The sequence below is a fragment of the Mauremys mutica genome, chromosome 12 (genome assembly GCF_020497125.1).
Source record: "Mauremys mutica isolate MM-2020 ecotype Southern chromosome 12, ASM2049712v1, whole genome shotgun sequence".
Classification (NCBI taxonomy): domain Eukaryota; kingdom Metazoa; phylum Chordata; order Testudines; family Geoemydidae; genus Mauremys; species Mauremys mutica.
In genome coordinates, this window is record NC_059083.1 from 75,256,122 (window position 1) to 75,282,246 (window position 26,125).

Here is a 26,125-nt window from a genome sequence, read left to right on the forward strand (position 1 = left end):
TGACCTTCTCTACAAACCTAAATGTTTAAAACAAAGATTCCACACTATAATTTGGCTCATACTGTTGAACAATTCTTGCACAGTATAATACTGTCATCTCATCTAAGAAAGTGTCTGTCAAGACCCTATTTATGAAGCTATTTTACCAATATACAATCAAGTTTGCATAAAATCAGGTCACATTTTAGAGTGTTACTTGGAGTATATTTTCCTAGTATGATTATTCTATGATTCTGATGTCATGTGATGTCTTCAATATGTCATCTGATGAAAATGGGAGAGCTTTATACATTAATCTCAAACTTGTATCCCTCAATGTAGCTATAGAGTAAACCATGTTACCCTGCACAGAAAAGCTCACAACCCAGTATGAAGAGAAAATAAATCTTTGTCAGAGAAAGGATTAAATAAAAAATAAGTTTATGAAGAATACATATCAAATTCAAACCAGTTCCAACATTTCAATAGAATATAAGCCAAAGTCTTTTTGGGGTTTTGTTCTTTGTAGCTCTTGCAAACTTCCTTCTATCTTGTTGAGTTCAGAGTAAAATCGTACCTAAAAAGAATAATTAAGATGTTTATAATACAAAGCTTATGGAATGTTTTTCACCATTTTCATGTATGAAAAGCAATTGCACATTTATATGGTGAACATATAGATACAGGACCACTGCAATACTGTCATTTCTGGGGCAGTACTGGATGGAAGACAGTAGAAATTTGATGCAAAAGACAAAGCATATGAGTAGAGGAGAACAAACGTATATGACTGAGTCAATTGTATTTTTATATCCCACATGCCACTCTGATACTAAATCCATATGCAAATTAGTTCAGTATTATAGGAAGTGTGACTTACTTGTGCTCTCACAAACTTATGCAAGCTAAAAAGCAATCCTTTTGCTTCTGGTAGCATCACCACAACTGTAAAATGAGCATCTAGTAACAGACACATCCAGTCCATAATCTGAGGAAACAAGACAAGACAAAGCAGCATTACCATGTCTTATAGTTAAACAGATTACAAGTTCAAAGGTTGAACTGGACATTTGTATTGAAAGTTAAAATTTTTAGTGATATAAAATGAACCTCCCCCCCTCCTTTTTTTTTTTGTTGAGAATGTGTCTTTTTCCAAGCCACTTTATAAAGATATTAATCTGTTAGTACTAAATATTACCCTAAATTTGGTAATGGCATAATTTTGTAGTTAGATCAGTTCTGTATTGTATTGCATTTATTCATTATGTGCTATCTTCTCACCTGGTTTATGGTTGGAGAAAGCATGCCAGGAAAATCCATACTAACTTTTTCACTGCACTTTATATACAGGTACTGCAAATACCGGAGAAACAGCTAGAAGGAAAATAGAGTCAGACCGCTATAACAGACATTTAACAGATTCTTAGCTATTTCTCCCTGAACATGCCCCTATTTGTAAATTTTAATATACTAGTTTTCTGCTACCTACGAACTTGTACAGTAAGTCTGAATTATTAGTCTCAAGACTTTTTGATACCATCTGTGGATTAGAGTGAATTCTGGAAACCACAGAAAACTATTGAGCATACTTAAAGTGTAAGAAGAAATTCAACATTAATCATTGTATTGACAGACCTAAGTCATTGCTACTTGAGTCAGACACCAGACATATCACCAATCCATGAGGACCTAGTTTTCCATTAGTTTGTTAAAGAGCACATTCAAACAGTGACCACTCTTGCCTTTACTGATCTTAATTGCAATGCATTAACTTCACTGACTACCAGGATTATGCCAACAGTGTCCTGAGCACAACTGAAGTCTTGGAAGTCCCATCCTGCCCCCAAACAAATATAATTAATGAGAGAGCTGGTTCAGTAACAGACAAATTTTGTTTAGTGAGAACAGATTAACAATTACTGTATCAGCACATGAATAAGCATACAAGATGAGGGAAAGGAAAAAGATTTAATTATTTGTTGTTAATTGTAGTGTATTGATCTCATTTTTAGAGAGACTGTCAATTTAGTTTCAGAACATACAAGACTATTTTAAATTCTTATTGGATATCTTAAACCAATACATAAAAATAAGTTCTATGCAACTTAGAATCCATCATTAAAAAAAAAAAATTCTGATTTATAGTTAAGAACTAAACTGATAATTAGTTCTAAGAAGTATAACATGCTTACAATGACTTGCTGAGCTGAAAGGTCTTTCAGATGAGGCAAGAGAAATGTTTCACTGTATGCTGAATAGAGAATGGCATTTCTGTGCAGGATTATTCAGGAAATACAGTTTCAAGAATTGTCATTTCTACAAAGATTCAGTGGATCTTAATTTTGTTAAAGTAGTTTTCTAGACTTCTGGGGAGAAATGTTGTTTTGAGTTCTGAATATTCTTCTCCCTGGTCCTTGTGCTTCTACTATGAGAAAAAGTTCGGCTCGGTGACTGAGTGTAGCATGTTTTGTTTTTTTAATGAATTCAATTTTCTTAGAAGTACTGTAGTTACATAGTTAATAGTTACTTTGCCAGCCAAACACTTAATACCAACTTTTCCTTCTGTGAAGCTAACATTTTAGACCAAAAACTTTTACTATTGCAACATGAAATTGTATACTTAGAAAAAGTAAATGTAAATCAAAACTAAGTATCACTTATTTTATAGCATGAATACGAAGACTGCCTTATCACTTTTTGTGTAGTTATGACCAATTTATCACAACTGACAAGCTTTTTATGATTAACAAGAGGTTAAGACAGACTTTGGAACAATGCTAATGGTAAGCACCACTTATTTTGCAGCCTGTATTTTAATCAAAACTAGAGATAATTAATGATATAACAAAATTAAAAGAGCATATATGCATCAAAGGATACAGCAGTGCTGCCTTTTGTGGTCCAACAGGGCATAATTCTTCAGTGTCCACCACATGGGGTTTCGGTGTTAACTGAATATCACAGCTGTCCTCCTCCATCAGTTCAGAACTGAAGCCATTCTGTACAGTTGCACTTTGTTTTTCTACTTGATCATTGAGCGTAATATCGATGTAACTGATTACTGAATCTAAATTCACATTTGTTCCTTGAAGGCTGTCGTCATTGATGCTATAAGAAGGAAGGGTAGTTCCATGGACAGACTATTAAATGCTTTATGTTTGCATATTCTCTGCACAGGCAAAAACACTATCAATCTTTTTATATCAAAATAGTCTATTAGCACTTTGAAGCATACAATACAGATGAAAGAACAAGAGAAAATCCAGTTTAAGTATTTCAGAGTTAATACTTATAAAATGTGTACTGATTCTAGCAACACAAGTTTAGTTACTGTGCCACCAGCCATTCTATTATGGACTTGTTTAAAAAAAGGTGTATAATCCAATTAAGTTTGTTTTGATCATATGGCATTCATAGAATCATAGAATATCAGGATTGGAAGGGACCTCAGGAGGTTATCTAGTCCACCCCTCTGCTCAAAGCAGGACCAATCCCCAGATAGATTTTTGCCCCAGATCCCTAAATTGCCCCCTCAAGGATTGAACTCAACACCTTGGGTTTAGCAGGCCAATGCTCAAACCACTGAGCTATTCCTCCCCCCTTATATAGAGTTATGCGTTTTATTCCTTAAAATGTTTATAATTATTTTCAACATTTAGCATGCAGGCAGTTGACAAGCAATTAGCTGCTAATATAAACAACACGGTTTGCCATTTTGAAATTTTTAAAGAATGAGTTAGTCTCCATGGATAGTAACTTTTGGCAATCCAAACAGTTTACAGAATTGTTGTAGTCAATAGGCATCTTGACAAATAGAAGGTAGAATTTTAGCGTTAAGGGCTTGTCAATACACAAAATTGTGCCAGTTTAACCAAAGGTGTTATGTTTAGTTAAAAATGGCTATTTAGTTAAATTGTTTGTGGACATTAAAATTAATTTATCGGTGTTCTATATTGGTTTAGTTTGCCATTTAAGTGTACAGGAGCAAGCTAAACCAACATAAAAAAGACAGGCCCTGGTAAAAATGTATCACAGGCCATTCAAAACCAAGAGCAAAGTGTTCCCTTTAACCTCTTGTCTGTGTCTGGAGAGTGCAGAACATACATAACTTATGCCACACTTAAACAAGTGCATTCACAATTTTCTGTTACACTTTTAAACTAGCTAGTCTGGAGAACATACTGAGACAAAGACTTATTGCATTTAAATGAATCTGCAGATGGATGGCTCCGAGTATTTGGGGGATTTTCAGGGCTGCTATTCAGTCTTTTTTTGGCCTGGCTTTATGCTTTAGTTTGTCTTAGCAATATGCCATCTGAGAGAATATTAAAAAAGGGAAGACAATAGTTCAGCATTTTTTGTAAGGGTGATAAACCATAGTGAGTTACATAAAAAGCATGGTGTATAGGCAAAACTGACTAAGCTTTCCATCTTAAGAAGCTATCAAAGCAAGGAGGGGGTCCAGTTTTAGTGGAAACAAGGCTAATACCAATAATGTGTTCTAGGAGAGGAGACAATCATACAACACACAAGCATGGCATCAATTTAGGCCTTTGAAGTAATTTGCTGACTAACGAGGTGGTCAGTAAAAATTCAAGAATAAATACAATTTCAGGTTCCTGAAAGTTCTTAAAATACTGTTTAACTCTTGATCTATAAAAAAGCTTAGAACACTAAAACGATTCTTAGAAATGTATTGAAACCAAGTCTTCAGATAAAAACTAGACTAACAGAAGGGAAATATATTATCAGCTTCCTGCTTACCTTAAGAAAGCCTTCAAGCAAGCACAGGTAACTGCTTCAGGAATGTCAGGAAATTGCTGTAGACAAAGTTGCAACAAATGCACATCTGTCTTCTCCAAGGCAACTGCCATTAAGTCTGGGCACAAACTGAGGCAGAATAAAGAAGTTAGTCCCCACATTTAGACCGCATGTGAACTACTGAAGCATTAATCTTGTTTTAGATTAAGGTGCGGAAGGATTGTCCAGTGGTTAGGGCACGAGTTTAGGACTTGAGAGACTCAGGTTCAACTCCCTGCTCTGCCACAGATATTGGGCAAGTCACTTAGCCTCACTGTGCCTCAGCTCCATCATCTGTAAAAATGGGGTAGAAGTACTGCCCTAATTCATAGGGATACGATAAATACTTAAAAAAAAATTATGAAGTGCTTTGAGATCTACTGGTGAAAAAAGTGCTATATAAGAGGTACCAAAATTGATATTAGCAACAGAAATTCGACACGTCTTCCTGTGAGAACTGGACTTAAACACTTAATATTCACCTGTAAGAGAGTCCGTGTGTCTGGATCAACTGTACCAGGCAATTTCGAGGGTAAAATGTTGGCTCTGTTTTACACCTGTTCACAAGACCTGTTATAATGTATCCAACGGTAGCTTGGAAATCTGACATCTGTGCATTTGACAAGAACTGCCACAATTCCTCTTCAATATCACTCTGAGAAGAATCCTAAAAGTAGCATTATCCAGTTCAAAAGTGTCAGAAGTACAAGATTATGACTAACATATTGTTACTGATTAGACTAAAGTGGAGAAAAACACCCAACAACTTCAGACTGCAGACAACAACATGCAGTGTAGATGTAGCCATGTCGGCCCCAGGATATTAGAGAGAACGTGGGTTATGTAATATCTTTTATTGGACCAACTTCTGTTGGAGAGAGACTAATTTACGAGCGACACGGGGGTCTTCTTCCCTGCAAACTAGTAAGACTACCACCACATGGGAAGCGAAAAAAAAAAAGAAAAGGAAAAAAAAAAAAGATTATTACTACCCCTTCTGACAGCCTTGTCATAACAACCAAAGGCCTGACCTAGAACTGAAAATTATACCCTTAATCAGATGGGAGTGGTCTCATTCAACCCTTACTCAGTAACTGTTTTCTCATTAGTTACTATAATATTTGCGACATTCTTTACTCAATTTCCAAACAACTTGAGTTACAGAACTAGGATTGCTTGAACAATATTTTTAAAATTAATGTGTTGCATATACTAAAGCTGTCACGAACTTTCAAACAAAAGGGGAAGCACTTTTGATCACACCCCATTTGCAACAATTTCCAGGAGTTAATCAGAGCATGCAGCCAAAAGCAATGTTACTGCCTAGTCAGCTCAGGTTTACTTTTATAAGTTTAAATACAATTCAATTACTTCAGCAATTCTCAAAACTGCACTAGGATGCTGCTTAACTTGTTTCTAAATTGATATGCTATAGTGAAAAATCATTATTATTGATACAGGTATTAAATTTAATTATCTTATTTTGGAAGTGATAGGATGGACTTCACCTTCAGACTACTTTTTAAAATGAAGTAGCTTGCTTTACATTGTATCTAGAAACTAAGGTGAGAAGATTTGGGAAGAAGGGTTTTATGCTGGAATATTAATTGTCAGGTTGCCTCATGCCTCCATATCGATGTCTTATTTAAATCAAAACAAATTTTGGAACTTTTTCTGTCTGGAATATTTAAAAGTTCCAAGTCTAGAGTTCAGTCAGAATATTTTTTTCTAAGCTCACAATTTACTTGAGAATGTCTATTTCCTTTAAATTTAAGGCCTCCATCTTTGTGCAAGGCTACATTTATAACATTTAAAATTATCCAGATGCTGTACAGTACATTCCTAAAGCTTTGTAGAAAGAGCTAGCTTTAATACCATTAGTACTATGCATGAGCAGTTCTTCTTGCAGAATAGTTCTATACACTAATGGTTTAATCCCCAATATGGCTAGTTCTTACAAGTATATGTGTATCAAGCTACGAGGACAGGAAAGGAAAAGGGGGAATGACAGAACTCGACCGGTTGACTTAATTTGAGATATTCTAATAGGTTAGTAAAACATGAGCTAAGGATATTTTAGTTACTTACCTTTATATCTGATAAAAGCTGTTCAACTGTAAGCGTGTCTCGCTGCACTTTTGCAACATTGTTCCTTCTCAACCTTAACTGTAAGGTAAGAAAAAAAATATAAACCGAAGCTACCCCCAAAGCCTGAACAGACAAAAGTGATACATTTTCATCAAAATAACTAGGAACAGCGTGAATGTGCTATTTGTGTGTTGTAGCAATAGTATGTGGGGGTTTAAGGCAGTGTTCCCCAACCTGTGGGGCGCACACCCATAGGGGTGCGTGGAGGAACGCTTAAGGGGTGCACGGCAGGCCCAGGCCATCCCCCATCCAAGGCAGGGAGCACCATGCCGCACCCCAGCCCTGCTCCACTTTGCTCCCTGGCCGCCACTCCCCCCTCATTCCCTCTCCACCCCATCCCAGTTCAGCCCCCAGCACCACTTCAGCAAAGCTCCTCGGCTGAGCCAACTTTAAACTAATGGGGGGGGGGGGGAGGAGACAGATTCCATTCTGGAGGGAGGGGGGTGGTGTGAAAGACGACAAGTTTGGGCCCCACTGGCTTACGGTCATCAGCCAAACAATGTTTAGAAGTTCGATCCCAGTTTTAGAAAAACACTGTTAGCTGCCAGAGCCAACCCTGAAGTTTTGAAAATACATGCACCCACAATTAAGGCTAAGTTTTTGTCACAGAAATTTTTAGTAAAACTCACGGACAGGTCATGGGAAATAAACAAAAATTCACGGCAGCCTGTGACCTGTCCCTGACTTTCACTAAAAATATCCCTGACAAAAGGGGTAGGTGGATTCAGCACCCACTGCTGCTGGGGCTCCCGGATACGCCACTGCTCCAGTGTGTGGGTGCCACGGGGGTCCACCAACTGCAGCTAGGCAGCTGCAGAGAGTCTCCCCACCAGGTTGAGGGCTGGGAGTTGCGAGGGCAGGGCTGGCTGGGAGCTCCAGCCCCAGGGCAGAAAAGGTCATGAGGTCAACGGAAGTCACGGATTCAGTGACATAATCATAGCCTTACTTACAACGCAAAGACAACCGAGGAAAAGATAACCCTGAAACTTACAGTTCTCTTGGATTCAGTTTTAGCAGTTACAGATTGCTGTGCAAATGGAGATCCCAGATCATCTTCTTGAAGCATATTCCAATTCACATATGAAGACACAGTTCTCATGCCTGTGCAAACAAAGTTATATTAAACCTATATTAATAAGCTAAGTTACAAAAGTGCATTCCCTCAAAGAACAGAAGCAAATTAAGCCTATTTTCTCTCTCTAATAGCAGTAGGGAATCATCTGGTAACTCTAAAGCAATTTAAAATATTGAGTCATTCCCTGTCACTACAAAATTTGTTTCCAATTCCATGCATCTTGTGAATAAAATTAAAATAAGTTTAAGATCAGCATTAAGTAAAAACGTTTTCCTAGAAAATAAGGTCAACTCAATTGCTGTATCAGTCAAGATACAAATGCACCAGTTGCTCTGAAATTTATCTTGGACTTTATTCTAATGTTTAGGATGAATTAGATATGTATCTATAAAATACTGTTGAAAGTACAACAGTATGACTGGTGTTAAGTTGACTCCACAATAGCACAGTCTTTTCTGAAAATAGTCTTTTTCTCAGAGGTAGTTCTTACCCTATCATATGAAGTCTGAAAATAACAGAATTTGTATTAAAGGGAGGGGGAAAAATAAATAATTTAAAAAAATCAGCACTGTATGTAAAGATGCTTTAAAAAAGCTTCCACCTAAAAATCTGCATAAGTACAGTTTTATTAAAGGTTTAACTAGCACAACATACAGTTTAGCAGCATGCTGGATAGTCATGTTATTCCTCTACAAAAATCCATACAAATAAATGCAGTAAGTGAATGCTTAATGTTGTTAAATGTATTGTAAGGACATTCACAGTTCATAAGCACCATCTCTCCTCCCTCTTCCCTCCCACCCCCAAATCACCAAGGCACGTTAGGATGCTCTGTTTCAGTGCATCCATACTATATGTAATGTCACTGAAGTGCATTATACACATATTTCAATAAGTTTTTGCAAAGGAACAGAATGCAAAGTTAAGCTACTATTCAAGCTGTGTAGAGTTCAGGTATTTTACTGTAAGACTGATCCTGTTTTTTTCTATCAAGTTTTTCAACAGAATTTTAATGGTATGATGTATGCTGAAACTACAAGTATTCACTAAATAATATTTATAATCAAACTCTTACTTGAGGTTTGAGTATCCTTGAGTTTTCCAACAGCAGCTGCCAAGGATGAAGTTTCACACTTGTATACAATTACAGTTAGCACCTTCCCATGTGTTAAAAAAAATTTCTCTCCATAACACCACAACTACAAAATATTAAGTACATTGTTAATTAACAGATGAAGTACAGAAGCTAGTTTGGACTTCTGCACAAAAATCCATTCAAATCAATATTTTTTAAACATCTCATAAGATGTTTCTTCCCATCTACCCTTACCCTCATCTAAAACGCCTAACTGTCTTAGCATCATTGATCAGGCAATGTGAATGAGACAAAAGCTTTACTTTTGGGCAGACTAAGTGCCTCCTAGTGGACTTTCAAAACTTTTCAATCACTTTATATTTCTTGTCAATCAATTTAGGATTTAAAAAACCTTTTATATAGCCCTGTAGCAGTTTTATTGCATAAGTTCATCTTGCCTGAAGAGCGGTGGTCAAAAGTTGAACATTTTAAAGTGTTTATCATTTTAAGCTGCTCAAAACTTCTGTTTCTCTTACCATGGCTTAAACAAAACATTCCTTCCCCTTGCATCCCCAGTTGTACGCACTCATTTCTACAGTGAAATAGAAATGCTCAGTTTGTTAGAGTCAAGCCTACAGTACCATAGATATCAAACACTAAATTACAGCTTACTTGTCCTGAGGTTCCCTGTGGTAGTTCCTTTGAAGTTTGCAATATTTGAAATTTTGTATTCCATATAGACAGGCACTCTACAGAAAAAGGAAAAAACAAAAAACAAAAACAGATACACTGAGCGTTCAAAGTGACAGAGACATGACATTTCTCTGTAGTCTCTTCAGTTACAGGCTTCCCAAAATAAAATGAAATTGCATTTCAGAATGTATATAATGCACCCAGCACTAAGGAACAGCAAAAGTGATTTTCGCAAGTCAAATGAAGTTGTTTTCTTGCTAGCACTTGCAGTTACTTTTGTGTTGGAAACTTTTCAAGCAGTTGTAATTCCACAGAAACTTGACGGAAACCAGAGAGAGGCCAGCCTGCCAGCTGATTGGAAAGCAAGCTCCATGGGCTGCCCCACTATGTGCCTGGTGAGCTTCTAGGATGTCCTGATTTCCTGTCTGACCAAACCAGCCCCCAACGATCACGGGGAGTATATTTGGTTTCAAAACTACAGATACGTTCCTGGCTGCCTTGCATTTCAGCACATCCAAAACCAAAAATATTTTGGATATTCAGACTTGCGAAAAGCTTCACATTTTATCCCTGAGGGAATTCTGTGTTAAAAATTTGAAGATTCTGCACACAATATTTTAAAATTCTGCATATTTTGTCAAAATAATGCAATGTAATCACTCTGGTTTCAATTATTTCGGTAATTTAAACTACAATACAATGGATGGAGAATGGGAGTGGGAAGCATTGGAGAAAATCACCAAACCTCGTTACCTAATAGTAATGTGGCTAGGTTTGACCCTTTATTTCTAGTTATTAGTCAACAAATATATGCAGGCATATGCTTAGTGTTACATCATAGGCAACTGAAGAGCAAGTGAGGGCTGGGGAATCAAACTCACAATTTATACTGGCTACTGATAATCTCCAGAAAGGTGAGTATCAAACAGTTCATGGAGCACATTTTGTTAAGAATTTTTTTCAGTCCAAAAATTTAGACCAATTCTAAATCACTAAAGCACCATAAGCATTTATAAGGCTATACGGTCCTTTACACCACTCTGGCAATGTAAAAGGAGCCTTAAAACTTTTACACTTGTTTTATACTCCTGGGGGAATTAAAAAGACAATGGGAACAATTCACTAAGCAGGCAGGCTCCTGCATTCTGCTCTGCCTAAGGGGACAGAGCCTGCCCCATGCCTACTTCCTCAAAAACACCCCGGAGCCCTGCCCCTCCATGCGGAGTGTGCTGCAATAGGGAGCAATGAGGACAGAGTGTCTGTCTGTCTCTCTCTCACACATGCACAACTGCCCAGCCTGCCCCTGCAGCAATTTACATCTCTACCAGCTGGTTTGTGTGCCTGAAGCAACCTGCCTGTGCTGCTGGGGAGGGGAGCGTGACCGCTCTTGCGCTTCCCTTTGCTTCCCCATCAGAAGTCATTTTTCTGCAGGGAAGCAAAGAAATCTGTGGGGGACACAAATTCTGTGCATGCATAGTGGCACACAATATCCCCAGGAATAAAATTTTTCATCCTGATTCAGGACAGAAAATGTTTTGGAAAGGTGAAGTTTGCCCCAGGACTGAAATTCTATTTCCCGGCCAGCTTTATTTTCAGTAAAAGTAGATAATTCTCCTTCTGTATGCTGAAATAACCCTCAGATATTTTACAACTTGTTGGTAATCTCCCACTATATTTTCATACCATGTGCAAAAACAGTGTAGAAATATTGAAAGTTTAGAGAGTGAAATTCAATAGCAAAAGTAGTTTCTAGTCTTGGGTTTGACATTACTATTTACAATTACAATCCATTAGAGGCATCCCTTCAGTATGTGTAGATTACAGACCACTCAGTTGTATAATTAACTGTACTACAACAGTTTCTAACAGTAAACTACCATTCTGTCTGAAATTCAGTTTCCTTACCATCCCCACTAAATAACTGATCTCTGAAAAAAGTTGTCAAGTCCCTGATTAGAAATTCCAACCCAAGATCATTCTTTCCTGTGAAGAGACCACAAAAATAATCCACCAACTAGTCTATGTGGCCAGCTTAATTTTCTCTTAGAAGAGAAACAAAACAAGTCACTTCAAAGTTACCTTTAGCAATATTAGGTGGAGAATCCAAACATCCCAATACTGCAACATGATCTTTATCAAGGATGGCTAATGAAGCTCCTTTTAGAACAGTGTCAGACACTACAGTTTTGAGCAGTAGTGACTTGGACAGAATTTGCTCTTCCTCTGGGACACTGTGTTGCAGTGACATCAGAATCTTATACACACATCCATTAGAATCTATCAGAAGAGAAAAGTGACACTACATTTTAAGTTAACGATTGTCAACCCGTGCCTGTGCATTTTTCTAAAACTTCATACGTACATCTAAGACCATTATAAAATCTGCACACGAAAAGCTAACCTAAATGGACTGACTTTAATCACAATGCAGTAAGTTCAGAAGACAGTTCAAATGCAGAACTTTCTTAAAGACATCTCATTGTACAACACATAGCATGATCAGGTGTAAGACTTTACAGCCATCAGAACAAGAAAATACTTTAAAAAAGTCATATTAGACAACAGCAATTCACAAACAGTTGTAGTTGCAAGTTTAAACCAGTTACATTCATCATAAAATAAGACTTACACAAACACAGGAGTGTGAGAATATTGTTTTTTGTATATGCTGTAAAACTCAGTGGATGTGATGATTCTTCTTGTTCAAGCTTGTACTTGTGCAGGATATTTGGGTTAACTTTCTGTACATACACAAAATAATTCCCATTCTAAAAAAAAAGAAAAAAAATTAGTTTACAGCTACTTCATTTACAAAACAGGGACATGCTACAGATGATATTGTTACAGCCTAGTAGTAGTGAACTGCCACACATGACATTTAGTTATGAACCTAAATTCTTAACTGGACATGCTGCAAAAATAACTCACATGGAACAGTTTGTAAAATTCATGCAAAATGAAGTGACATTATAAACTAATGCAATACAAATGGATTTACAGGGAAGATAAAAACAAGTTAATGAAAAAACCAAAATATCAGAGAATCACTTTCAGCCACTAATGAACAGTGTGTCTGAAGGAGTCAGAAGAGGCTATTAACATGAACATAATACATGTTGTTTTCTGGTTAATAAACCAAACATGATGATCAAGAGAAGCCATTTCATTGGCTAAACATAAGATTTCTGAGGAAGTTGCAGGGGGAGTCCTCTCAATCCCAAGCACCAAGAATTAGTTATGAGCTTTTATTTTAAGATTTCAAACCAAAGCATGACTGGTGCTCCTAGGGACTCAGGAATACAAAATAATACTACTGTTCTGATTTTAATCTTAATTGCTCTCTAGATTCACATCAAAACTAGTTTCCCTCCCTGGAAGCAAAATAATGATAGAGTTCAATGAGTTTGTCACTCTGTAGATATGTGCAGTATTTCAGATAAATACACAGGAACTCTTCCCTCCTCACCAAAATGAGAGTTTTGTAGTGGGTCATCTTCGTAAAGAATTTGTTTTTTATACAGTAGAACCTCAGAGTTATGCACCTCAGAGTTACAAACTGACCAGTCAACCAAACTCTCATTTAGAACCTGAAGTACATAAATCAGGCAGCAAAGACGAAGCCCCCCACAAATACAGTACTGTGTTAAACATAAACTATTAAAAAAATAAAGGGACAGCAGCATTTTTCTTGTGTATAGTAAAGCTTTCAAGCTGTATAAAGTCAATATTCAGCTGTAAACTTTTGAAAGAACCATAAATGTTCTGTTTAGAGTTATGAACATGTCAGAATTACGAACAACCTGCATTCCTGAAGTGTTTTAACATACAGTAGAACCTCAGAGTTACAAATATAGCTTTAAAGTTGTAGGCCTCTGTAAGACTTATTTTTTAAGCTGTCACTACATTTTACATCATAATTAAATATCCTGAATTATCCTGGAGTAATGAGAACAAGTTCAGTATTACTGAAAAGCTATATGACATTTTGTAGATTTTTTCAACTAAGTCACGCTCATCACTACAGGACAACTCAATTGTAATATGAATTCAATTAAATAGTTAACAGAAATATTACAATACTTTACATATTGAAAGCTTATATTTATGAAATTAAGCAAGAGATGTAATGAGAGACTAAATTTTGATTTAAACTCAGTTATAATTTCATTTTTTTTTTTGCTGTAACAAGTTTTTAAAAAGCCACTCACTTTCTCAGTAGCAAAAATTAAAACAGGTTGTTGAGTTTCCATGAAAGCTTCACTCCACCTAAAAGTTGAAAGTTGTATGATTATTTCTTGCTATAAGTAAAAACAATTGAACATTTTCAAGTGGGCAATGAATTAAAAATACATAAGTAATAGATACACTTAAGATCACACATAAAACGCAGAAGTATATCTTGTGGATGCACTGCCAATAGAACTGATGACTATCACTGTGATCTTCAACATCAATTCAGTCATCTAAATGCATTATGTATTTAGACCTTTATACATATACCTCTACCCCGATATAACGCGACCTGATGTAACGCGGTAAAGCAGCGCTCGGGGAGGGCGGGGCCGTGCGCTCTGGCTGGTCAGTGCGTCAGGCTCTGACATGCTGCTCTGAGCGGCATGTTAAGGATGCCGGGTCGGTAAAGCAGCGCCCGGGGGGAGGGCAGGTCCAAGGGGTTGGATGAAGGCCAGAGGGTCTCAGGGGACAGGGAGCAGGGGGGAGCCACAGCCCGAGGAGGTAAGCTGCAGTGCAGGGGAATGTCACACGAGCTCCAGCTGGCGCCGAGAAGTTGGGGAAGACTGGTCCACGTAGGGAAGTTGCGGATCCAGTGCAGGGAGAGGTGCCCATCTTAGACGGCACTGTGCAGGTGCCCCTGTCCCGGCTCTGGAGGGCTCGGCACACAGTAGGTGGAGGTCAGACAGGGGTGGGCTACTTGCTGACTATTAATAACGGAGATGCTCAAGGCCAAAGCAAGTTCAACATAACACGGTTTCACCTATAACAGTAAGATTTTTTGGCTCCCGAGGACTGTGTTATATCGGGGTAGAAGTGTATACTCATTTTAATATGATACAACCTTATAGCCATAAAACAGTGTATAAGACATTTTTAAATACGATAGCAGCTTTCACCTCTGCAACACACAATTCAGGGCAAACAAGATAGACAGTAGCAGACTTAGAACTTGATTCACATATGGCCATCAATTCCTTGGATTATGAAGCTAGTTCCCTAAAATGTTATCACTCACCTAATGACTTCATCTGAGATAACATTTTCAATTTCTTGTTGTGGTGCCGCCAGCAGAGCATCTAAGGTTCGCACAGCACCTCCTTTGAAAAGCACAAGTGGCTCTGTGTGGGGTAGTGAATGTATCCGATACACCTCAGCTGTTAGCTACACAAGAAAAGTGTGTCCTCTTGAAAAGTTTATTTTACATTCACAATTAATAGCCGTCATACTGTTCTACATTTGATTTCTTTATTTTTATTTCTACAGATTTCTTATAAAAAACTGACTAGCAATAGAATGCTGCCAGTGAAGAATTCCTCATAATGGAGTCCCAACAAGTTCCACTTTTCTGAAACATTGTGATGCATCATTTCACTGCCGAAAGAGGCAACTGCTAGAACAACATCTGTTCCAAATTAATTAGCATCACCTTTCTGGGTCACATTAAGTACATTACAATTCAGAACAGTCAAGTGACACCAGGAATTTAAATATAGCTGCTAAAGCACAACATATCCACCAACCAGACCTCACTACAAAGCAATACAAAATGCAAATAAAGATTTTTCTGACAAACTCCCAATCAGTTGAATAATGTACCTTTTACTCACAGCAACAGGCCAGAAGAAACCTTATGTATTGAAATTTAATTACCGCAGTGGCCCCATTCAGAAAATCCCACATCCTATAAATTCTATTATGTTTCAAAGAGTTATCACTGGTCCTACTAATCGTTTAAACTCGAATGTTTGTCAGAAAGATCTTTAAGGCTAAGCACACAGATGAATTACTAGTAATAGTCCATACTACTCGAAGTGTAAATTAAGGAGACAAGTAATTGGAAAAAAAATAATAATCAACATTTCACTGCAAAGCTAACATCCTCCCCTCCAAAAATTCTTAATTCTAAATTTTAAAGTGAATATATATTAACCAATTTTAAAACTTACTGTTGCTTTAAATACTTTATCCAAATTAACATCTTCATCCTTCCATATTCTTAAAACCTGTAAAAAAATAAATGGTTTTATAAATATGATGAAACAACATCCATTTGCTGTATATCACAGACTGGCATATGAAATATTTGTTAATGAAAGCAAACATATCAGGAAATTTTGAATGAATTCTGAATTCACAAGGAGTGACCTTAGTGAGAGCAGTCTCAAGGAAGTGGTTTGTGTGGGAGGAGCAGCCAGAGGACCCAGGCAAGAGTTGAGGGAGCTAAGACAGCAGGAATTCAGCACAGCAAGAAGTTTGCATTTGAAAGGGAGGATGAATAGATTTTTGAGAACAGAAGATACAGTAGTAGCATGATTGAAGGAAAACAAAAAGAAACCAGATGAGGGTAGACTGAAAGGGAGGAAAAAGGAAAATTCAGATGAAAGGAGTTGGAAGGGGCTATGATCAAGGCCACCTTCTACCGGTCAGGGCCCTGGCCGGAAAGATATAGTAGGGTTCACTGTTGCATCGCAGAGGAGCAGGGACAGAGTCTGACAACCCATGTGATCATAAGCAGAGAGTACTTTATTCATTTCCAGCATGCTCTTTATACTCTTAAAACAGGCAAGCAAGCAGTTGCTAATTGGTTAACAAATTTAACACACCCGCAGCTGTAACTTCATAGAACTAGCCAAGGCCAACTTCTCAAAACAAAGCTCAAAGCCTAATTAACCCATCCTAAAAACCTAAACATCTTAGCTTCCCACACTACCAACTGCCAAGCTAGCAAAATATTCTCAACACCTCCCCCCTCCACCCAAAATCAAAAAGGAGGGGAAAAAAAAAAAAGAATAAAAACATTAGCAAAACATTTCCAACTTATAACAACATAACACCACAATCTATCACAAACCAAAATTAAAACTTTATAAAGCCAACCTATATAACCATGCAATTCTTAACATAACCCCAACAACACCAAACAAAAACAAAGCACAACAAATAAATGGTGTAAATTCTACAGGATTCCCCCCTACTCAATAGCACACCAACTTGTGGCAAACTTCTATTACCAAATTATCCCTCAGATGTCAGGCGATCAAACTGACACTGAGGGAGGGGGGGGTCCTAGAAAAAACACAACATAAACCACATAAAACACAAAAAACAATCCTGGCCAGAAAAAAACAAACAAACAAACACCACAAAACAAAACAAAAAACACATAACATAAATTTAACTCTGTAAATAAATGCATGGTACATAAAATGCTATGCAGCTAACACCAATTTTCTTAATATCTAAAAAACAAAACAAAACTACCCCTACTGGGCAATCAATCATTACATACAATATACAAATACCCTTAGTACCATCAGGCAAAAAAGGAAAATTACATCATCAATTAAATCATTTACAGTAATACAATTGCATCCTAACTTACTTCTAAATTCAACTGCTATTCCCTCCAGCAACCACAGAGTTAACTTTGTACTCTGCCTAACATTACTTGCTAGTAATTAATTACCTTTTCTATCAACTACACCCTCAAGGTTATCAACCAGTATTCCAAGCTTGTTGTCTGTTGCCCGCCGCCTGGGCCCGATCCTTTTTTCCTCCTCAAGTTCTCTATCTATTGCGTGCCTGCCTGGGCCCGATCCAAAGCACTTTACATAAAGGTATTTTGGGTCACATAAATTCAAAGCCATTCTCCCAAATTTCCTAGATTTATGCCTACAACTCCCCGCTTTAAGAATACTCAACAAACCTTTAGGCCGAATTTTCTCAAACTTTAAAAACAAAAAACAAATAGGCTCTAAAAAACAGGGGTTAGTAATGGGGAGGGGTAATATCATTTACAATCCAATTAGGGAGGGCAATACATGCTAAAAAAAAATTCCACAACACAGGGCGCAGCCTGCAAAATAAACCCCAAAATCCAATCAATACCACAGTTTTTAGCAGGAGTCCCAAATTTTTTCCTGCCAGTGTGCAATTCTTTGCTTCTTTACCAGGGTCAGTTCTCAATGTCTTTTTAGTCAGGAATTTCTAGACATTGGCAATATCAATAATGTAAGTGTTTTTTCTCCTGTTCCACCACCATCGTGGTTCAAGTTCTACGGGGGAAATTATCAGGACATCATCCTATACATTCAGGCAAAGCAAAAATTATCTCAATCAATTAAATCATTCAGGGAGGATCAAACAAAAAGAATCCTGGCATAGCAAACAAGCAACTTTCCTCCAGGGGCCCAGGTTGTGTACATCGTGTGGCTCTTTCAGACATTCCATCCACCACTGCAGCAGACATCTCTGATACTAACACAGTTGCAATTTCTTCACTGCTACTGTTTGCAGCCTCAAATCCCGAATGAGCAGTGGTAATATCTTGGACTAGTTCAGGAAATAGTTTTCCAGGCACTGCTTCTAAAGGCTTTAAAGTTTCAGCTGAGGTTTCCATAGATGTTACAGTTTCTGCAATGATTTGTTCTTCAATTGCTGCAGCTGTAACAGGCACAAATGTTTTTTGAGCCCCAGAGCTTTCAATACTAAAAATGGGTGAGCCAGTATCTGCCAGCTGCACAGCTAAATTCCCTTGCTCCTCTTCGTCTCCCTTTCCACACACAGGCAGTTCTTGAGGACACATGTCGCTCTGTAGAGGGGCCCCATTTACAACTGCCCCTGGGCATTCTGATACTAGGTTAGATGGCGCATCTCCTACATCATTCTGCATGGGGGCCTCAGCTGCAACCGCTTCAGTGTGCTCTGATTCCAAGGTAAACACAGTATCTTCTACCTCTGTCGTCCCAGGTGCCTCAGTTACCCCACTCTGCATTGCATCCCCAATAAAAGCTTCCTGAGTGATCTGCTGCCCATCGGATCCCTGAAGCCGAGCAGTTCGGGTGGGCTTGCACAAAGTGATGTCCATAGCAAAGGCAGTTTGGGGAGGGCCAGTGGATCCAAACCCTCGAGACCCGCGGTCAATCGGGGTCGGTCGGGGCACACATCCCTTGAAAGGTATTAACTGAGCAAGACGTGTACCAGCAGTTATAGTCACAGGGGGACAAAGGGCGCGTACCATTATCCCAATATTCCCCGTATAGTCGGCATCAATAAGGCCAGGCAAAACAAAAATACCTTGTTTCGATGTCGACGAACGGCCAATCAAAAGGGCACTCAGTCCAAATCCTAATGGACCATCGGTGTTGGAAGGAAGAACTTGAACCTCGTCAGTCTCTAAAACTACATCTGTCGCTGTGGCCAAGTCCACTCCGGCACTGCCACGGGTTGCTCCGGTGAGGTGTTCCAGGCAGCCGGGTTGGCGGGTGGAGGCACTTGTGTCGTCGCGCTCCTCCGAGGGGCGCTCCGTGATCCGTTTCCCGGCAGCGGTGTTCCATCCTTCGTGTAACGCGCCCAACAGTCGGCGGCGCGATGTCCAAACTTATCACATCGTGTGCAAGCGCCAGTTGCAGCTTCGGGTGACACATCAGAGGCCCGCTGCCCATTTTGCATAGGGCAGTTCCGCCGGAAATGCCCGGGTTTTCCACAACCAAAACAGGGGCCGGCTGGCCGGGTCGGTCTTCTAGCCCCCGCTGTCCCCCGAGCAGGGGTTGTAACGCCACGGCCAGTGCAGAGGCCTGTGCCTTAGCATGAATTGCCGCCTTATCCGTCTCCTCAAGCATAGCGGCCCTACCACATGCCTCAATCATTTCCATCAGGGTCGCAGTCTTGGGCAAGGTGGCTAATATACGGCGGCAAGTGGGATTTGCATTCTGGGTGGCAAGATCAAGTCCAACTGCAGTTCTGGCTTCTGGCGTCAGATTGGGAGATCTATCAATAGCCTCTCGAAGGCGATCCAAAAAGGTGGAATACGGTTCCGATGGGCCTTGTGTAATTTTAGCATAGGGAGGGACCGGCTTTCCCATCTGGGGCACCGCTTTAAAGGCAGCCAAAGCTAGTTCCTGTGATTGCTGCAGGATCCGGGGCTCAAGGCGAGCTTGCAAGTGCGGGTCAACAAAGCGACCGGCTCCCAAAAACATATCAGCAGTGGCCAGGCGCCGAGGATCATCATCCGGTAAATCCAAATTGCGGACAAGAGCCAAGTCAACTCTCTTAGCCCAATCATCTTTCCACAACAGTTTCTGTGTAGGTGTAAGAAGCATGTCAGCTAGCTTAATCGCATCGTACGGACACATTGCTTGGCCAACAAATATCTGTTCAATGATAGACTGTACATACAGATTATCTAGTCCATAAGCCATGATCGATTTCTGTGCCTCACGGATCAACTTCCAGTCCAAAGGGGCCCACCGTCTATGATTAGGGTGTTGAGGGTCTGGCGTAATCACCGGAAAGGCCTCGGGTGTTAGACCTTCAAGGATGGCTTCTCTTAAAACCCCATGCCAGCGCTGTACCGGATCCGGAGGGTCTCCAGTTGGAGGGTCCCCGGGGCCAGGCGGGGCGGGGGGGCGAGTCGAATGAAAGCACTTGTGAAGATGCGATCGCGATGATCCAGGTGGAAGACCTTCCAATTGGTCCAACTTGTCACATATATGCTGCAGCTGTCGACCCTGGCGCTCCATCTCCTTATAGAAGGCATCAGACTGAGTAAACTGAGGAAACGTAGTCAAATCGGGATATGGGTTCGATGGCACATGTTCCACCCGAGCCTCTTCTGTCCCCCCGCAATCGAGGCACCCCAGGCCCCGTGGACACGGCATGGCTTTGGAGGGGGTGCATACGGCAAGGCTGTCTCCATAGGCTCGGGCGTATCGGGGGGTAACGGGACCGTAGCAGGATCAATCATGTCGGGGCCGATAGCCACATTGGAGGGTAGTGGGGCCGTAGCAGGGGCAACATCATCCATAGGGTAGGGGTTGGAAGCCAAAGGTATCACCGTGTCCTTACCACCGAAAAACTCTCTGGCTCCAACCGGCAACACAGAAGGCATTCCGGGCGTTGGGCGGCAAAGCTCAGAAAGGGCCGCCTGCACTCCTGCCTCGGCCGCGAGAGTTTCTACTATCTCCTTCGCCTTATTCCATACTGGACTCAGGGAGAAGGCCTCCTTATCGCCCCGAGCCACCGACTTCCAAAGCTCGGAGCCTAGCCGCTCCCAAACAGTTTTATCAAAAATTGTACTTGGTTGAACAGAAAGTCCCCTTCTCCGTCCCCACCGCAGCAGACGGGATAACTTATCAGAGGGGAGCTTCTCTCCCTGCCGCTCCGCGATGCGCATCAAATATTCATGCACCGTCCTTTCTTCCGCTGATGCAGCGGTTCCCATGTTAGCTGCTCACCTCTGGGCTGGGGTGTGCCTCCCTTTTCAGACGCCCTGCGGCTTGCCGCTCGACACTGAGCTCAGGTGCGCCCCTCTTTTCGGACGCCCTGCGGCTCCTAGCCGCTCGACACTGAACTCAGGTGCGCCCTTCTTTTCGGACGCCCTGCGGCCGCCGCTCGACACTGAGCTCAGGTGCGCCCCTCTTTTCGGACGCCCTGCGGCTCCTAGCCGCTCGACACTGAGACTCAGGTGCGCCTCCTTTTCTTCTTTTCAGTTCAGGCCACCAACACTGTCCTCATTCAATCACGTCGGGGTCACCATTTGTTGCATCGCAGAGGAGCAGGGACAGAGTCTGACAACCCATGTGATCATAAGCAGAGAGTACTTTATTCATTTCCAGCATGCTCTTTATACTCTTAAAACAGGCAAGCAAGCAGTTGCTAATTGGTTAACAAATTTAACACACCCGCAGCTGTAACTTCATAGAACTAGCCAAGGCCAACTTCTCAAAACAAAGCTCAAAGCCTAATTAACCCATCCTAAAAACCTAAACATCTTAGCTTCCCACACTACCAACTGCCAAGCTAGCAAAATATTCTCAACAGTTCACTAGTTATTAAATATAATTCATTGGCATGAGAAAGCGTATGAAATGTAAAGAAACAGAACCTGTGGTTATTTATCAGAAGCAGATATAGGTACAAACTTTTTTTCCATTTACCTATTTAAAAAATGAAAACAGAGAGAGAAGGATGATAGCAGAACAGGTGACGTGAAGGTATTAACTACCCCAATCATCTCAACAGGGTGCTAATGCAAGTTGCACAACGTAAAATGTAAATATTTATTACTTTAGAGTTTATTTTAGCCAAAGTATTCTTATGCTTATGTCTATCATATGAAAAAACTTTTTATAGGAAAGAACTTGCAAGTTTCAAAAGGCAAGTAACTGAATATGTGGTTCTCAACATAAGATATCTCCCCTTCCCCCGCGCCTGTCCCAATGTGTGTGCAATCCCAGTCCTGCATGTCATCCTCTCCACTGAATGCGCAAAGATGCAATGACTTAGGTGCTCCAAATTCTGATGGTGTGCAACCTGGGGCATTCCAGGATTTGAAAAGCCCTAAGATAATGAGTAGCTGCATTGATTCTGGAAAATTCCACACTTTTCCAGTACTTCAAAATAGCTAAATCACAATCAACAATTACTTGTAATTCACTCAGAAGACTTATATTATCAAACACTGAAAAACTGATCTCTCACCTTATCGTCATGGACAGCAATGTATTCGCCAGTTTCAAAGTTACACACAGCTGGGCATGTGATAGTTTGATCTTGTTTGACTGACCAGCAACCCAGTGGCTTTTGGTCTGAAACCTAGACAAGTGAGAAGTAATTTAGATTTCCATGGATGATGCAAGCATAATTCCAAAAAGGGTAAGGAGTCAACACAAAACACAAATTAATCAAGATTCATTTGAATATGGAGTTTATATTGAGAACACAGGAACTAACATTCTGGCTCAGTCCTGAAGTCCATGTAGCCCTGGCTCAGACAGTTACCAGTACCAGATGCTTCTGAAGAAGATGCAAAAACCCCATAATAGGCAGATGTGTGGTAGTCTCCCTTCCATATTAGGTTTCATCCTGGTCTCTATACACTTTGAGCTGAACATGTAGTTTCCAGCTTGCATAAACATACACATGCTAGCTTTGATTGAGTTAGCAGGCTAAAAATATAACTGCAGCTGCACTGGCACAGGCAGCAGGATGGGCTAGCCACCCTGAGTACAATCCTGTCTAGGAGCGTAGGTACTTACTTGGGAAGCTAGCTACTTCTGTTGCCTGAGTCTACGGTTCTCTAGTTAACATGCTATTTTCATCAAAGCTACTGCATGTACATTTACACCTTCAGCTTGAAGCTTAGATATACACTATTAGTTAAAAATTGGTTTAAGCCCTGAGGCTTAATATCCCTTCCAAAATTTATCATTAATTAGGTGATCAAGAATATCCAGAGTTCACCATGTAAGTGTCCAGTCCCTTTTTGAATCTTGTTAAAATTCTTGGCCTCAACAATTTCCAATGGGAATGAGTTCCCCACGTCACTCCTAGAGACTTTTTAAAAAGACAGGTATAACATTTTCTACTGTTCAACCCTCTGGAACAGTGGCTTTTTAAAGTAAGATATGCATATTTTTGTTAGAAGCTCAGCCACTTCATACTTAAGCTTCTTCAGAACTCTTGGACATAAGCCACCTATCGCTTTTTAATATCAGTTTTCTCCAGCATATTTTCTTCAGGCATGTTGATCTGATAGTACTTCATGCACATTACCAGCAAAGCACAGCTACAGGTTAGGTATCTTCACAGTATCCTCAGGAGCAAAGACAGAGAAGCTAACTGACTTTGCATTAATAACATCCTTCCCCTTTTTAAGCCTCACTGATTCTGCAGACCAACTGCAGAATTGTGTGTCTAAAATTTTTTTCTTCAGGGCTCGTCTGGTGGCTCGTCCACAACAGCAACTCTACATACATTTCACAGACTTTGAGAAGGCTTTTGATAGCATTCACAGGACCAGCCTATGGCACATTCTGCAGGCATATGGAATTCTTTTCCATATAATCAATGTCATCAAAAGCTTCTATTTCAACTTTACATGCAATGTTGATCACAGTGAGCTCAGTTTTGAAGTCAAAACAGAAGTACGTTAGGGGTGTGTCATGTCTGGAATCCTCTTCAACATTACCATCAACTAGGTAATGTGGTGTACAACAGAAGATATGCCAACAGGCATTAGATGAACACTCTTCTCATCCCTTGAAGACCTGGACTTCGCAGATGATGTTGCTCTCCTATCACATACCCAACCTCATATACAAGAAAAAACAACTCGACTCAACGCATTCAGCCAGCAAATTGGACTGAAAATCAACTGCAATTAGATAGATATCATGACCTTTAATATTGGCTCATAATCCTCTATCCGTATTGATGATGGTGTTCTCACCAATGTAGAAACATTCACATACTTGGACAGCACCATCAGCCAGGACGGTGGAACAAGCCAGGACATCCAAAACAAAATCAATAAAGCCAGGAACACCTTCAGGAGCTTAAATACAGTCTGGAAATCATCAAAAACACAACACCAAAACCAAACTCAAGATTTATCAGAGCTGCGTACTTTCAACACTACTTTATAGTTCAGATTGCTGGGAATGAGAAAGTATGACCTGTCCAAACTGTCTTCATTCCATACAACCTGCCTTAGAATAATCCTCCATAACTTTTGGCCCAGAACAATCTCAAACCAAGATCTATTGACACAGTGCAGCCAAGAGGATCTGAGCACCATCATTGCCAGGAGGCACTGAAGATTTATTGGTCATGTGCTTTGGGTGGAAACTGATTCCTTCACCAGCGTAGCAATAAGATGGACACTTGACGGCAAGCGAAAATGAGGCTGCCCGAAAACAACATGGCGAAGAGCTGCGGAAGCCGAGCTGAAAAACCTGGGGCACAGCTGGGGAACCACTGAAAGTCTTGCCAGAAACAGACAGGAGTAGAGGAGCTTCATCACTGCCCTAAACAACAGTGGCGTAATAGGAACATGATTAACTTTTCTATTTTGCTCTATCAACATGAAATGATTGTATGCAGTGTTGGTCCCAGGACCTGAAGAAGAGCTCTCTGTAAGCTCGAAAGCTTGCCACTGACAGAAGTTGGTCCAATAAAATATATTACCTCACACCACTGTGTCTCTCTAACATAAAATGAAGATTTTTATGACATTTTACCCTTGAACTTCAGCAACTTTTTTTTAAATGAAAAAGGTATTTGAAGAGTAAAGCCATTTAACTGTGGGGTTTCATTTCCAATTTGTTACTCCCTAGACCAACAGGCAATGGAGACTGTAGGTTCAAAAACTCTCAGATAACACAGTTGTAGCACTGCCTTCTAAAATAGAAAGTTACAAACTGTCACGTTTCATAACAGACTGTTTCCCTACAGGTTAGCAAAGAAACTATCCACACTGCTAACTACAGCTCTGCACAAGAGACTAGGTATCCTGCAGAGCAGCATGGCTGAAGGAAATACATGTTTTTTTCCCCCGGCCCTCAGGAACATCAGGTACCGGCCACTATCAGAGGCTGGGTAATCAGACTAGATAAGCCCATGCCCTGACGCAGAACAGCGAGTCCCACGAGTGCAAGGCCAGGCTTGGGGTGCGCGCAGACCCGGCGCACAGCGCTCCGCGGGTGCCTGACGACACGAGAGGGCACAGAAGCTATCGCGAACACAAACGGGGACGCTCCTGCAGCAGCTGAAGCGGCAGAGGCGCCGAGCAGGGACGCGTTCCCGCCGGCTGCACGACCCTTCCCCACCGCGCGCTCGGTGGCCGGCAGCAGGGGTTGGGGCTGCCCTGGAGCAGGCAGGCAGCAGCCGGGGCGAACTCTGCGATGCTGTCCCTGCCCCGCATATATAAGACGGGGCTGCAGCGAGACTGGCCGACCTGGGAGCTCGTCCCCGCCTCCCGGGTCCCTGCCGACGAGCATGCGGTGCAGGGGAAAGAGGCAGCCGGGTCTCACGCGGTCCCGTCCCACGGAGGAGCGAGGCTCCCCCGAGAGAGCGGCCGCGTCCGCAGCCCGGCGGGGCAGTCACCTTGTAGAGGGTGGCCGTCCTGCCGCGGTCGGTGAGCAGCACCCGGTCGGGATCCGGGCCAGGTTCCAGCCCCACGATGCCCTGGCCAGCCCCTGCTCCCGCGCTGGCAATCAGGCCGCACAGCGTGAACTCCTCACACAGCGCCGCCATCTTACAGAGCTGCCGCCCTCTCGCGAGAGCTGGGGGAGGACGCAAGGCCACGCTCCGCCAGGGAGCCACAGCAAACGGCCAATGAG

General features: G+C 40.9%; 1 protein-coding gene across 1 annotated transcript; it reads right to left on the bottom strand.

Annotated features, from left to right (window-relative positions):
• Positions 1–403: 403 nt before the first annotated feature.
• Positions 404–26,124, bottom strand: NOL11 (nucleolar protein 11). The gene is made up of 18 exons (XM_044984006.1): positions 25,890–26,124; positions 22,485–22,598; positions 15,950–16,006; positions 15,019–15,164; positions 13,979–14,036; positions 12,400–12,538; positions 11,850–12,047; positions 9,750–9,826; positions 9,078–9,201; positions 7,919–8,028; positions 6,868–6,945; positions 5,262–5,446; positions 4,744–4,869; positions 2,860–3,087; positions 2,172–2,250; positions 1,261–1,353; positions 860–967; positions 404–556 (listed from the first exon to the last, which is right to left on the bottom strand). The coding sequence occupies exons 1-18, from the start codon at positions 26,037–26,039 to the stop codon at positions 443–445; spliced, it is 2,184 nt and encodes a 727-aa protein (XP_044839941.1). The 5' UTR covers positions 26,040–26,124; the 3' UTR covers positions 404–442.
• Between the last annotated feature and the right edge of the window lies 1 nt (position 26,125).

What these genes read in the sequence shown, in the direction of transcription:
- NOL11 (XM_044984006.1), bottom strand. Translation starts at nt 26,039, where the DNA reads ATGGCGGCGCTGTGTGAGGAGTTCACGCTGTGCGGCCTGATTGCCAGC. An exon ending in GGACGGCCACCCTCTACAAG is followed by an intron (nt 22,599 to 25,889) that starts GTGACTGCCCCG and finishes TCACTTGTCTAG; the next exon opens with GTTTCAGACCAAAAGCCACT. An exon ending in TAATTTTTGCTACTGAGAAA is followed by an intron (nt 12,539 to 13,978) that starts GTGAGTGGCTTT and finishes CTTTTTTTTTAG; the next exon opens with AATGGGAATTATTTTGTGTA.